The 13,651-nt window shown below is 50.5% G+C and overlaps 1 protein-coding gene and 1 non-coding gene across 2 annotated transcripts; both read left to right on the top strand.

Moving 5' to 3' along the window:
• The first annotated feature begins 2,190 nt into the window (after positions 1-2,190).
• DKC1 (dyskerin pseudouridine synthase 1) lies at positions 2,191-13,588 on the top strand. The gene is made up of 15 exons (XM_019439438.2): positions 2,191-2,320; positions 3,102-3,169; positions 3,634-3,720; positions 5,079-5,170; positions 5,486-5,670; positions 6,274-6,338; positions 6,706-6,832; positions 7,245-7,375; positions 7,780-7,923; positions 9,110-9,230; positions 10,045-10,163; positions 10,834-10,937; positions 11,417-11,525; positions 12,332-12,451; positions 12,747-13,588. Exons 1-15 carry the CDS (start codon positions 2,305-2,307, stop codon positions 12,810-12,812), a joined length of 1,554 nt encoding a protein of 517 aa, XP_019294983.1. The 5' UTR covers positions 2,191-2,304; the 3' UTR covers positions 12,813-13,588.
• LOC128774005 (small nucleolar RNA SNORA36 family) lies at positions 7,471-7,606 on the top strand. The gene has a single exon (XR_008418485.1). It is a non-coding gene; the product is annotated as a small nucleolar RNA SNORA36 family (small nucleolar RNA).
• Positions 13,589-13,651: the final 63 nt, after the last annotated feature.

Genomic DNA, 13,651 nt, shown 5'->3' with positions numbered 1-13,651 from the left:
GATCTCTTTTGGAACCAAAGCTGAGAGGCTAACAGACTGGATGAAGAATGTTGGAGAAAGATGAAGCCTACATTTACTCGGCAAAATATTTACCAATGAAGCATTATAGAATAGAGGGAGAAGTAATGAACTACTCATGGATTGATTGATACTGGGGACTTTGGTTATCTATAAAAAGTCAATTTAGATCATTATTGTTATTATTACTGGGCCACACACCTAAATGAATTCCATGTAGTATAAAAAGTTAGGTGAGGAAAAACAAATCTATTTTTTAAGGCACAGTAAAATACAAGTGAAAAATTTCTGATTAAAAAAATTTTGGGGGGGCTCCTGGGTGGCTCAGTCAGTTAAGCACCTGAATTCGGCTCAGGTTATGGTCTCACAGTTTGTGTGTTTGAGCCCTGTGTTGGGCTCTGTGCTGACGGCTCACAGCCTGGAGCCTGCTTTGGATTCTGGGTCTCCTCCTCTCTCTGCCCCTCCCATGCTCATGCTCATGCTGTCTCTCAATAATAAATAGGTGTTAAAAATTTTTTTTAAATTTAACATCTATTCATTTTTGAGAGACAGAGACAGAATGCAAGTAGGGCTGGGGCAGAGAGAGAGAGAGAGAGAGAGAGAAGAGAGAATCTGAAGCAGGCTCCAGGCTCTGAGCTGTCAGCACAGATCCCCGTGCAGGGCTTGAACTCAAGAGCAGTGAGATCATGACCTGAGCCGAAGTCAGCGCTTAACCAACTGAGCCTCCCAGATGCCCAAACATTTCTGATTTTTGTATGGCAGAGGAAAACTGGAAGCAAAGCAGCAAGTCGTTAGAAAAGGTAATGTCAAAGATTTCATTTACAATAGCAGTATAAATAAGTCAAAATCAGTCAAATCCACAGAGATTAGATTAAGAACCCCCTCTTGAGCACGCCTGGGTGGCTCAGTTGGTCCAACCTCAGACTCTTGATTTCGGCTCAGATTCTGATCTCACAGTTCGTGAGTTCTGCACTGTTAGTGCAGAGCCTGCTTGATTCTCTTTACCTCTGTCTCTGCCCATTCCCCGCTCTCTCTCTCTCTCTCTCTCTGAAAATAAGTAAACCTTTTATTTTTTTTACTTAAAAAAAATTTTTTTAATGTTTATTTTTATTTTTGAGAGAGACAGAGACAGAATGCGAGTGGGTTAGGGGCAGAGAGAGAGGGAGACCCAGAATCCGAAGCAGGCTCCAGGCTCTGGGCTGTCAGCACAGAGCCTGAGCGGGGCTCGAGCTCACGAGCTGTGAGATCATGACCTGAGCCGAAGTCGGACACTCAACCGAGTGAGCCACCCAGGCACTCCAAGTAAACCTTTTAAAAAGTCTTTAAAAAAGAACCCGTGCTTGACAGACAGAAGCGTGAGATGAACACCAAAGACAGACGGGAAGAGAGCTTGCACCAGGATTTGCTACTTCCTGGCTGCCAGATACTGCTGCCATTAAGGGATCTGTGACTACAGAGCCCTTGACATGGAGCCCCCTAGTGCACTTCCAATCGAGGTGTGCTGTAAGTGTAAAACACACACTGGAAAGACAGTACCAAAAAATGTAATATATTCCATTCATAATGTTGTGTATCGCTTATACGTTGAAATGAAAATATTTTGGATCATTGGGTTAAACAAAATTTGTTATTAAAATCAATTTCATCTTTTTCCTTTTCCTTTTTTTTTTTTCTTGCCATGTGGCTGTTGGAAAATTTAAAAGTCCACAAGCAGCTCGCACAGTATTCCTATTGGCCAGCGGCGCTCTAACTGGATGGGAATTGCAAGCAGCAAAGAGCTTTCAACGTCTCTGTGCCTCAACGTCTTCGCTTTTTAATCGGGACTGATCCGATACCCAACCTTAAAGGGTCGGCGAAAGGAAGCAATTAGCTGTTGTTTAACAGAGTGCTCGCGGGACGCCCGAGTGCCTAGGCCCGTGTTAAACCCAACGAAAGTCAGCGATCCGGGCCCGGGACCACGCCCACAGTTACGGACCACCGGGGCGGACTGCGCATGCGCCTCCAACCGGGGCAGCCCAGGGCCGGGCGAGGCTCAAGGCGCACGCGCGGGCGCGCTACCGCGGCGGGGGCGGGAGGGCAACCCAACCAATGAAATTGTGCAGGCGGCCCGCGCGCGCCCCGGGCTGTGCTCCCAGAGCCCGGCCCCGCCCCCACCGCTCCGCGGCGCGGCGCGCACTGGGCGTCACAGAGGTGGGCGGGGCTTAGTGGCGCGGCCTGAGGGCGGCGGGAGTCTGTGCTTGCTTCCTCGGCGGTGTCCCACGCTGCTCGCACGCTGTGCGGGGCAACATGGCGGACACGGAAGGTAAAGGGTCGTCTCCTCGTGGGTGGCCGGGCCGAGTACTGGCTCCGCCGTGCGGAGAGCCGGGGTGGGAGGGTGGCGGCGTCGGGGGCCGAGATCCCCGCCGGTTTGCCGCCGGCCCGGCCCCGTCGCCGCCGGCCCGGGCCTCCTGTTGGCCTTCCTCTTGGCCTTGGCTCTAAGGGTGACGGCCGGAGATGGAGAGGTGCTGGCAGTGACGTGGCTCTGCGAGGCCCGGGCCTCCCTTCGATGGCATGGCCGCCTGAGGGCCCGGGTCGTCGCCGAAAGGCGTCGGCCTCTCCGGCGACCCCGCGGTGACGGGAGACCTGGCCGTACCTGCGCCGCCGCCAGCCCACACACCCGGGTCGGTCGGCGCCACGCGGAAGGGCGCTGGGAAGAGGCCCCGCAAAGAGAGGGGCCGAGGGGCTCGGACGTACGCGCAGCTCCAAGTGCAGAGAAAGTTGTACAGGCCGGGGGCCGGGGAGGGGGCGGTTGCGTGGTCACTCAGGGAACTTGGAGGCCCTTGGCCCGAGCGCTCCTGCGGCAGCTCTAAGCCCCTCCACGGCCACGTGGTGAGCCGGAATGGAAGCCGGCATGTGCGACTGCCTGCGGTCGGTTACCGGGCCGTGCAGCCCACGCGTTTGGCTTTTACACACTAGGCTTTCCCCAGCAATTCTAGATCAAACATCCGATTTTTACTTGCTCTGATTTCACTATTTGAAGCTTCGTTGCCCTTATTTTGGGGAAAAACTCCCAAATCTCGTGTGTGTGTGTGTGTTTGTTTTAGTGTATATTGTGCCGAAGAAACATAAGAAGAAAAAGGAGCGGAAGTCGTTAGCAGAAGAAGATGTAGCAGTGAGTAGGAATATGTTTTCCTTTGCTTTGACAAAAAGGAAATGTTACGTAGGTAACACGTTACATAAAACAACTGTTTTTTGCAAGTTTCTAAGGAATGGGTTGGAATTGAGTGGTTGTTTTAGGAAATACACAACCCAGTCACCTGAATCTCCTGTCAAGTAGAGTTTGCTGACTGGTGTTGGTACACCAGCTGCTCTCCCTGAAATGCTTTTTTATTCCACCCACAGACCCACTATTCCTCTTTCTCTCATAAGGACCTGACCCCATCTTGGTGGCACTTCACTTACTTTTCTGAGATTGTGGTTCATTTCCGAGATCCTGGTTTTTCTTTGGAGGTCCCAGTGAAGAGCAATAGAGACTACCTTGTTTTCTATTTAAAAGGCTTAAACTTATGTGATAGCAGTGGAATTCTTCCAAATCACTTGGGAAGTCTAATAGGGTGTGTTTCTGTCCCATGTAAGGAGATACAACACGCTGAGGAATTTCTTATCAAACCTGAATCCAAGGCGGCTCAGCTGGACACATCTCAATGGCCCCTGTTGCTCAAGGTATGTGGTTAAGATTATGCATCAGATCAATGCCTGGCTTTTACCTTATTAAAGTGTTAAAAGATTCGTTAAGAGTGATTAGCGCTAGCATCCTTGGCCTTGGCAATGGTAGATGACACAGTCTAAAGCAATGTTTTTCAGTGTGTCTGACATGAAGGCCAGGTTTTGTTTTGTTTTGGTTTTCATTTCCAGTGCACCCAACGCTTTACATGATACAGTTAAAATGTCACAATGTCAAACCACCACCGAAGTTTACAGATAATTAGTTCTTGGTTTCTGTATTTAACTCCACTTTACAGACTCATACTAGTTTGTGAGCCTCGCTTGGAGCAGGACTGCTTTAGTGCTTGAGAACATGAGCTTTGAAACCAGACCAATTTCAGTCAGACTTTGTGACCACACAAAGTCAGTGTGTGACTTTGAGCCAGTCATTTAACCTCTGAGGTGGTTTGCTCATGACATCTTTTATTGGGAAGGCAAGCTGAGGGCTGCAGGAGGTAATCCATGAAATGTGTTTTGCTGTAGTGCCTGGCACGTAACACGTTCTCTAGAAAATTGCTGACCATTGTGTTGGGTTTGAAATAGGCTGGCTCAGTGATGAGCTGAATTACAAGTTTCACAAACAACTTAGTGGGCACCATGTATGAGATTAGGAGAAAAAGCTAGGGTAGGGAAAGTTACTCAGATGCCTCTTGGCAAAGTGTTTTAATAAACCAATATATATTAGGTGAAAGAATGAGATTTGCTCATGTAATTCAACACTGTTCAGTTTCTGCTCGGCCAGATGGGTCTACCATTTATATCTGCTTTTCTGTTATAGGTTCTGCTATAGGATATGCTAGTGAACTGGCTAGGCCAAAGTCCCTACTATCACGAAACTTAAAATCTAGGGGTGGGAGGTAGACGGTTAAAAAAAATAATTGCTATCTGTCGAAGCACCACGATGGAACTAAACTGGGTAACGTGAAAGGTGAGCTTCAGTTGAGGGGAGCTCTTTGAGACCTGCAGTTGAGCCCTGGAAAGGAGGAGAGTAAAAAGGAGCAGACCTGAGAACAGAGATGGGAGCATCTGGAGCAGGAATGAGCTGGTTGTGTTTGAGGAACGTGGTTGCCAGTCCTGGTAACGAAAAGTATTTCTAGAGGAGTGATTAACTTTGTCTAAATCCTCCTGCTGTGGGTAATTTCTCCATTGTGTAAGGGGGCTTAACGCCGTGTCACACGTAATGAAAACCGAGGGGTAGAATCCAGGTTTCTGAACTTGAAAATTAACCATATCATAGTTGACAGTGGTGCCGACTCTTGTCGTACACACGTTAATGGTTTAGTAAGTTTATTTTGTGTTGTATCCTTGCTTTCCAGAATTTCGATAAGCTAAATGTAAGGACAACACACTATACACCTCTTCCTTGTGGATCAAATCCTCTGAAGAGAGAGATTGGGGACTATATCAGGTAAGTGTGTTGGGAGCAAGCACTGTTCAGACTTCTTTTCAAAAGGACCTTTTCAGGGGCGCCTGGCTGGCTCAGTTGATAGAGCATCCAACTCTTGGTCTTCAGGTCATGTGTTCGAACCCCACATGGCACATAGAGTTTATTTTTAAAAAGACCTTTTCACATCAGTTATTCAAGGAGATAGTGGCATTTTAGAATGGCCTAGAATTGCCTTAAATACATAACCTGTACTGATCGTGAACTTTTTTCCTCTTCAGGTTTAGTTTTTATGAAAGGGCCAATGATGATGGTGCAGTGATTTCTTTTCCATTCTAGGACAGGTTTCATTAATCTTGATAAGCCCTCCAACCCCTCTTCCCATGAGGTGGTAGCGTGGATCCGACGAATACTTCGGGTGGAGAAGACAGGACACAGTGGTACTCTGGATCCCAAGGTGACCGGCTGTTTAATCGTGTGCATAGAACGAGCCACTCGCTTGGTGAAATCCCAACAGAGTGCAGGTATGTGCAAGAGGGAATAAAGAGGCAGCCACTTTGACACTGGAAGGCTTTCTACATTTCCTCTCCTTCTATTTTTTGGCCCTTGGAAATTTTCATCAGGAGAATCTCTCATACTTGACCTTCCAAGGTTTTTTCTTCTTTTTTTTTTTAAATGCTTATTTATTTTGAGAGGGAGAGAGAGCAAGCCTGTGTGAGCCGGGGAGGGGTAGAGAGAGAGAATCCCAAGCAGGCTCTGCACTTTCAGCACAGAGCCTGACACGGGGCTTGATCTCACGAACTGTGAGATCATAACCTAAGCCAAAATCAAGAGTCGGACACTTAACCGACTCGGCTGCCCAGGTGCCCGAAAAAGGTTTTTTGCTAAGCAGGCTGTACACTGGATGCTCCAGCGGTTCCTGTCAGCGCACTGAAAGTTGAACTCCCAGTGAGAGAGAGCATGTTCGGTCCTTTCCCAAGTCCAAACCGTGAAATTTTGTCTTGGTGCAAATTTTACAGAGTCAAATGGCCTGCTTTTCCTGTTATACAAAATGTGAATATGAGCATATTTTTAAAACTCCAGAAAACTCAGTGGCCACACCTGACTACTCTTTTGTCATTTTTCAGGCAAAGAGTATGTGGGAATTGTCCGGCTACACAATGCTATTGAAGGGGGGACTCAACTTTCTAGGGTAAGTCTGATTATAGGGAGGGCACATTTTGGCGACTTGGGTATCCAAGCCCGTAGACATCTGGAGACAGGTCGGTTTTCCTGACCGTCCTGTCTTGTGCCCTTCCCAGTGGGCTGCCCGAGCTGGCCTGGACAGGTAACTGCACATGGCAGGGTCACTTCCGGACATGCCACTTCTGAGGAAAGGGCTCTGATTGGCACCGAGTCCTTTCTGTGTCTTTGAAGAAAGAAGCAAAAATGGAAAGGGCATCATAGGTCTTAAATGATTGAAAGATACTTTGTGTTTCAGTTGTGTCCTCAACCTGCCACAGTAGACCCTTGCTTGCTCTTATTCAAGAGTCTTTATTTTGATTTGTGCTTATTCTTAGGCCCTAGAAACTCTGACAGGTGCCTTATTCCAGCGACCCCCACTTATTGCTGCAGTAAAGAGGCAGCTCCGAGTGCGGACCATATACGAGAGCAAGATGATCGAGTATGATCCGGAAAGAAGATTAGGTGGGTCCTTAGGCCTTTGAGGAAGCCAACCATATGTTGACAGGAATGCTTTTTTTTTTTTTTTTTTTTTTTAAAGAGCACGACTGGGGTAGAGGGACAGAGGGAGAGAGAATCTTAGGCTCCACGTTTGGCGTGGAGCCTGAAGGGCTTGATCCCACGACCCTGGGATCGAGACCTGAGCCGAAATCAAGAGTGGACACTCAACCAGCTGAGCCACGCAGGCGCCCCAGGAATGTATTGTTGAGAATTAGATTCTCTCATTAAGAATAGATGCCCTTAGTATATGGTGTGGTCAGGGCCTGTTTCTATTGTTTTTAGTCTTGTTGGCTCAGATACAGAATAACTCTGGGTTTTTCAGTTAGCAATGTGTTTACTTTGGAAAATGTGCTACTTTTATGTGTGTGCATCTTAGGAATCTTCTGGGTGAGTTGTGAGGCCGGCACGTATATTCGGACACTGTGTGTGCACCTGGGTTTGTTGTTGGGAGTTGGCGGTCAGATGCAGGAACTTCGGCGGGTGCGTTCTGGAGTCATGAGTGAAAAGGTACAGCATTATGGGCTAGAAGTTTTGGAGCTGCTCCTTAACATCCTCCCGCCCCTGCTGCAATGCCACCTGCTTCACATCCTGGAAAAGGCAATTTCCAAAGTGTTGAGTTCAGTTCAGGGCGGCTTCCCTGTTCTGTTAATTAAACTTTGGAACATTGAAACCCGGGCTGTGGGAGATGATTGGATAGAAAGCATTACTCTATTCATTTTGATCCCACAGCCTACAAAACTGCCTAGATTTAAGTATGTCACCAGCTTACAGATGTGCGGAAGATACATGATTGGGAAGAGACTAAAGACTGAGTTTGGACTAAATTCATTCACATTTTGGAAGTTTGGGGTCTGTTGGACTATTTAAGATACAGTGACACTGAACAATTTTTGCGCGTGGCTGCTTTTCAGGACCATATGGTGACGATGCACGATGTGCTTGATGCCCAGTGGCTGTATGACAACCACAAGGATGAGAGTTACCTGCGGCGGGTTGTTTACCCTTTAGAAAAGCTCTTGACATCTCACAAACGGCTGGTGATGAAAGACAGCGCGGTAAGTCCTGGGCTGCACCTCCGCAGTGTGATAAAACGACCCCACACAGGAGGTCTGGTCTGTGCTCTGTGGGAAGAGATGAAACATGATATGAGCTTACTGTTTTCCTTTAAGTAATTCCTACACCCAAGGTGGGGCTCGAACCTCACATCCCCAAGGTCAAGAGTCACACGCTCCACCAACTGAGCCGGCCAGGCACCCTGAGAGCACTTCTCTTAATGATATAATTAGTTATGTCAGGGACAAAGGATAGCAAAGTTAAGGGTATTTGATGCATTTAAAAAACGTTTATTGATTTTTGAGAGCAAGCAAGAGAGAGCGTAAGCAGGGGCGGGGCAGAGAGAGAATCCCAAGCAGGCTCCATGCTATCAGCACAGAGCCCAACATGGGGCTCAGACTCACAAACCGTGAGATCGTGACTTGAGCCGAAATAAGAGTGAGGTGCTTAACCAGCTGAGCCACCCAGGAACCCGTCTGATGCATTTTTTGTATGTTATGGCTCGTAGGAGACAAAAATTACAGAGGTATACTAAGCCAGGCTATCATAGTTGGGAAAAGTTAATCACGTGAAATAGAACAGAAATGTGATAAATTTCTCATTATGCTGGGATCAGATTGGTGCCATCTGGGTGAATTTAGGGGGAGGAAGAATGCGGTCAGCAAGGTATCTAGGTAAGTGAAGGCAAGGTGGGATAAGCCATTGATGCCCAGGAGAGGTGGCCTTTTTAACCTGCATGGGGTCGGGTCACAGGCCTTGGTAATCTTGCTTGCTGGTTACTTTGGGGGCCTGTTAATAGGCCAGATCTCCCAATAAAGCAAAAAGGTCTCCCCATTTCTGTCAGGGTTTTCCTCAAGGATAAAAAATAGAGAAGAGTAATTAAGGAAAATGAAGGCTGGGTTTTGGTTTAAGATAAAAATACCTTTGAAGTCCTGTGGATGGATGAGGAGTAGGTATTTCAGTCCCCTTTAACATCTGAGTCGGTGGGGATAAGGTGGCTAGCCCGTGGTGAGTGGTTGCTTCATACACCGGATTGCAGCCAGTGGCTGTCGATGCCATTAGCCCCATTTTGTAGGTGGGGGTACACTCGCAGGTCCACCCCGCGTGTTCTTTTCTGGTGTGGGTTTGGATGGAGGGCACTGGCTAGCGGAGCAGCTGGTGCTCTGACGTGCGATGACATCCCTGTAGGTGAATGCAATCTGCTACGGGGCAAAGATCATGCTTCCGGGAGTTCTCCGATACGAGGACGGCATCGAAGTCAACCAGGAGATCGTGGTCATCACCACCAAAGGGGAAGCGATCTGCATGGGTAAGAGGGGAGCTTGCACTAGCTCCTGCTGCGCCATCACAGCCAGGCTTGCTAAGAGCGGACCCCACGTCCAACTCCTCAGGTTCACGTAATCACTGTGTTGTCTGGGGCCTGTAGAGGTAGTCCTAGCAGGGGATCGTGGTAGATGGGCCCAGATTTCGTCCAGCTGGCTGGTATTAGCAGCCACATCTCAGCAGCTTGGTTCCAGTGAGGATGGAGGAAATCGTCCAGGAAGAGAATGCGTGTCTTTGGTAATTCATATGGAGAGTATAGTCCGTTCGTTGTCCGTCTGTATCAGTTAACTTGCGAGTGTTTAGTTGGTGTTGTCGCTTAGAACTTCGAGTGTTCCATTCCGTGAAGGGTGTGTGCAAGCCGTTCCCTGTGTGTGGCCTGAGCCTGGAGCCTGAGGAGTGTATCTTTAGGGTGCCTTGTCGAGGTGTTCCCTTCCCCTCTTGGCTGCTCCCCGCAGAGCCCTGCTTACAACTGAGAAGGGAGTCTGATGACATGCTTTCCTCCTGGCACGAGTGAGGCGCGGTCAGTGAATACCTCAGATGTTTGGACTCCTGAGGATCTAGGAAGCATTGAGTTTTATGTGATTAGTGTGGATGTTTTTTAAACTGAGAACATGCTTTCAGAGGCTTTCTTCCCATAATGGCAGATTGTCTCCATATGAACATCCTCAGCAAGGGAAGCCTCCATTAAGGCAGTAGAGCTTTGAGTTTTCAATGGGTTTATGAAACAGTGGAATTAGGGCTCATCGCCAACCACGTTTTCCACTCCAGATCCCTCTTTCATCTCTTTCCCCCACCTCCAGCTATTGCATTAATGACCACAGCAGTGATCTCTACCTGTGACCATGGTATAGTAGCCAAGATCAAGAGAGTGATCATGGAGAGAGATACTTATCCTCGGAAGTGGGGTTTAGGTCCAAAGGTAAGTGGGACCGCGTGTGTGTCCCACCGGGTTATGTTTTCGTTTTTGTGTTGTTGAATATTGACCTGGATGGCTCTCGAGTGTGTCCCTGCTACCACAACCTTGCCGTGTGCTAGGCTCTGGCGAGTTGATGGTAAGTAGAAATGGGCCCATCTCAGACCTTCGAGATTTCCTAGTATAAAGGGGGAAGCAGATGGACGTCAGTCATGCTGCGCAATGAATGGTGAATTTCCGCCAAGTTGAAGGCTTATCAAGGGATGCAGAGGGGTGCCTGGCACTTTGGGAGTCCAGAATGAGGGGTTTGACCTGGTTGGGGGTCCTGGGTAAGAGATTTGCTGGAGCCGGGCCAGCTCGGAGGATGCAGTGTTAGGTGTCAGGGAGGGGAGAGTGGGGAAGCTGGAATAGCAGGTGTAAAGGCCTGGGGGTTGAGAATGAGGTGGGGGGGAGGTGCCCCAAAACGACGCTTCAGAGGCTGTCGGTGATACAGCGGGCTTTGTGACTTGCGCCAAGTCCCACGTTTGCTTCCGTTGGAGAACGTGGGTTCTGAGTGTTGTGCGGAGGAGTGTGGAGCCCAAGTGAGACTGCGAGGGAGGAGCCTGATGTGAGCGGTCACGGTACCTGCTTCGCGAGTTGACACTGTTCTGATGTTGAAACTCTGACGGTCTGCCAGGCAAGTCAGAAGAAGTTGATGATCAAGCAGGGCCTTCTGGATAAGCATGGCAAGCCCACGGACAGCACACCTGTCGCCTGGACGCAGGAGTACGTGGACTACAGGTGAGGGTGGGACGTCTCCGAGCCCCGGCTGGGCGGAGAGTGCAGGTGAGGAGGGCGTAGGTGGTGAGGGCGGGAGGCCGTGGAGCCCGGGGGGCAGGTGCGGTGAGGGGGCGGCCCAGACGGGTGCCCCGACTGCAGGTGAGCATGGGGAGGGAGGACAGGAGCTCCTGGAGTGCCTGGGTGCGGGGGGGGGGGGGGGGGGGGGGCAGATTCAGTTTGGGGGAAACTTGCTAAACGCGGGGTGGTGGCTCAGGAGGTCTGGGGGCCGGAGGTACTACCCTTGACCGCCCAGGCCGGTTAGGGGCCGGGGGCCCCCGTGGCAGACAGTTAACCCCTTTGTAGTCTGGTTCGTGGGGCTCTAGAGGGAGTCATTCTGCAGCAGTGAGTGGGGATTTCTGGCCACTGTCAGTATTTGGATGGCGGCTTTCACTGCCTGAAAGCCGTTCAGTGCGTTTGACCCATCGCTCCCTCTTTTTCAGTGACTCTGCCAAGAGAGAGGTGGCGGCCAGGGCAGCAAAAGCCCCGCAGGAAGTTGTTGAAGTGGTAAAAGCCCCAAAAGTAGTTGATGAAGCGGTGAAAGCTCCAAAGGTAAGTGACGGGCTGGGATCAGTTTGCAGTGTCCTTTGGGAGAGGGTTCTGTTCGGCCCGTGTCGAGGACTGCGGTCCCGCCGTATGTTGCACCTCAGCGCGGCAGGCTTCCCGCCCCTGGGGGTGCACGCAGCACACGATGCAGGTTGTGCGTCACACCTCGGGCTCCACAGGCTCGGAGGTCGGGCAGCGACACTGGAGCAGAGCGCACGTACGTGTCCCTCTGGCCCCCACCCGGGGTCAAGCGCGGGCACAGCTCGTGTGGGAGCAGAGTCCGCTCTAGACGACAGCAGCTCGCCGTCGAAAATATGCGGCAGTGCCGCAGCTCTCCAGTCTGAGGTTCCCGGGAAGGACTTCTGGCCCCACTGGGGGCCGTCAGCCTCACGCCCCTGGCTCACCCGCCTTCTCCGAGGGCACGCGGCCCACCAGTTCAGGCTCAGCTGCGCCCGTGGGTCCTGCTCTCTAGGGAGGAGACCGTGTTGGAGTCCTCGGTAAATGGGGGCTCTGTTTGTTGGATTTAGGCTCTTTTCTTAATGGTTGTTTATTTTTGAGAGAGAGACAGTGTGAGCAGGGGAGGAGCAGAGAGAGAGGAAGACACAGAATCCAAAGCAGGCTCCAGGCTCTGAGCTGTCAGCACAGAGCCTGACGTGGGGCTCGAAGTCACGAACTGTGAGATGGTGACCTGAGCCGAAGTCGGACGCTCAACTGACTGAGCCACCCAGGCACCCCAAGATTTAGGCTCTTTTCTTACTGAACCTCTCTCAACTGTGTTTGCCCAAGACCTAACACGATTGTCCCCACCTTAGCGGAAGCGAGAGAGTGAAAGTGACGAGACGTCACCACAGCTGGTCAAGAAAGAAAAGAAGAAGAAGAAGGATAAGAAGGCCAAAGCTGGTGTAGACGGCGCGGACGATCCGGGAGATGGGGTGTGTAGAAATACGGCAGACACGGAAGGGGAGGGGGCGGCAGTCCCACGTTGCCCACGGTGCGCGTGCCCTCCAGCAGCCCTGGGGGGCGCACCGAAACCGACCCCAGCGTTTACTTAGAAGTGTGCTGCTGGCCGGGCGGTCTGTGGAAGTCTGGCACTGGGGCGGCGCTGAAAGTTACGCGCAAAATGACCGTGGAATAGCCTCGCCGATCCCGAAAAGGCTTCCGGGCCTTTCGGGACTTCCCTAATTTGGTTCTGTTAACAGATGCTGTGAGGCTCTCTCTTTCTTCCAGGACAGTGACACCAGCAAGAAGAAGAAGAAGAAGAAGAAGATCAAAGTGGAAGTGGTTTCTGAGTAGTGGAGACCACTTTAAGCCCGGTGTCCAGTTGGGAGGAGAAATTTAAAAGCCTTACTGAGAAAAGCTAATTCCTTTGGTTCTTGAGGGAATGGAACCCAGGTCCCAGAAAGGGTGGAGAGCCCCGGCACGTTTTCCTGCTACCTGAGAGCTCTGTGAGGTCACCTGGTGCGCCCATCCCATCCTGTCCTGTTTTAAGGATACGGGTGAAGGAGGCGGATTTGATGCCACCCCCTTCTCTGCTGGGGAGAGTCGGAACCCTCTCCTTCAGACCCAGCGCAGCCCGGGCACCGTCTCAGCCGTTGCCCGGTGGCTGTGTTGACACCCTCGCTCTCTCCTGGTTTGCACCCCGTCCCCCGCCCCGGCTCATCGAAAGCGTCCGCACGTTGCTCAATGAAATGGTGTAGAGCAAGTAAAACCATAGAACCGAGCCATGCTGCTCACTGCAGAGATCAATTTTTCCTCCCGCGTCCTATGAGGACAGCGGTCTACTTTGGCGTCACGGCCACCTGTGTCACCCCCATTTCCCCTGCCAGAGGCAGGCCAAACTTATCAGCTGTTTTCCAGTCCCTCTTGGGCTTAGTGGTGTTCTGTGTACTTGTTCAGAGCCTGTGTGTACAGCCTCGTGCGCCTGGATCCATCTGCCTACGTGTTTTGTGACAGAAGCTAGAAACTGCTCTGTACTCTTAACCCTCCTTTACTTTCAAAGGATGCAATCACTCACTGCTGGGAGAAGGTTGGAATTTTTACTTATTAAACTTTACTTGTTTTTAAAAGTATTCTTGTTGGGTTTTCTGATTGTTGGGGATCTCAAACTCGGAGAAGAAAAAATATAAAATATT

This window comes from Panthera pardus, unplaced genomic scaffold (assembly GCF_024362965.1).
Source record: "Panthera pardus isolate Hobbes unplaced genomic scaffold, ASM2436296v1 HiC_scaffold_27, whole genome shotgun sequence".
NCBI classification, from domain to species: domain Eukaryota; kingdom Metazoa; phylum Chordata; class Mammalia; order Carnivora; family Felidae; genus Panthera; species Panthera pardus.
The sequence above is the reverse complement of the archived record's forward strand: the minus strand, read 5'-3'. Positions and strand labels throughout refer to the sequence as shown.

Coding starts and splice junctions, on each gene's coding strand:
- DKC1 (XM_019439438.2), top strand. Junction 3,170..3,633: donor TAGCAGAAGAAGATGTAGCA/GTGAGTAGGAAT, acceptor GTCCCATGTAAG/GAGATACAACACGCTGAGGA. Junction 12,452..12,746: donor CGGACGATCCGGGAGATGGG/GTGTGTAGAAAT, acceptor TCTTTCTTCCAG/GACAGTGACACCAGCAAGAA.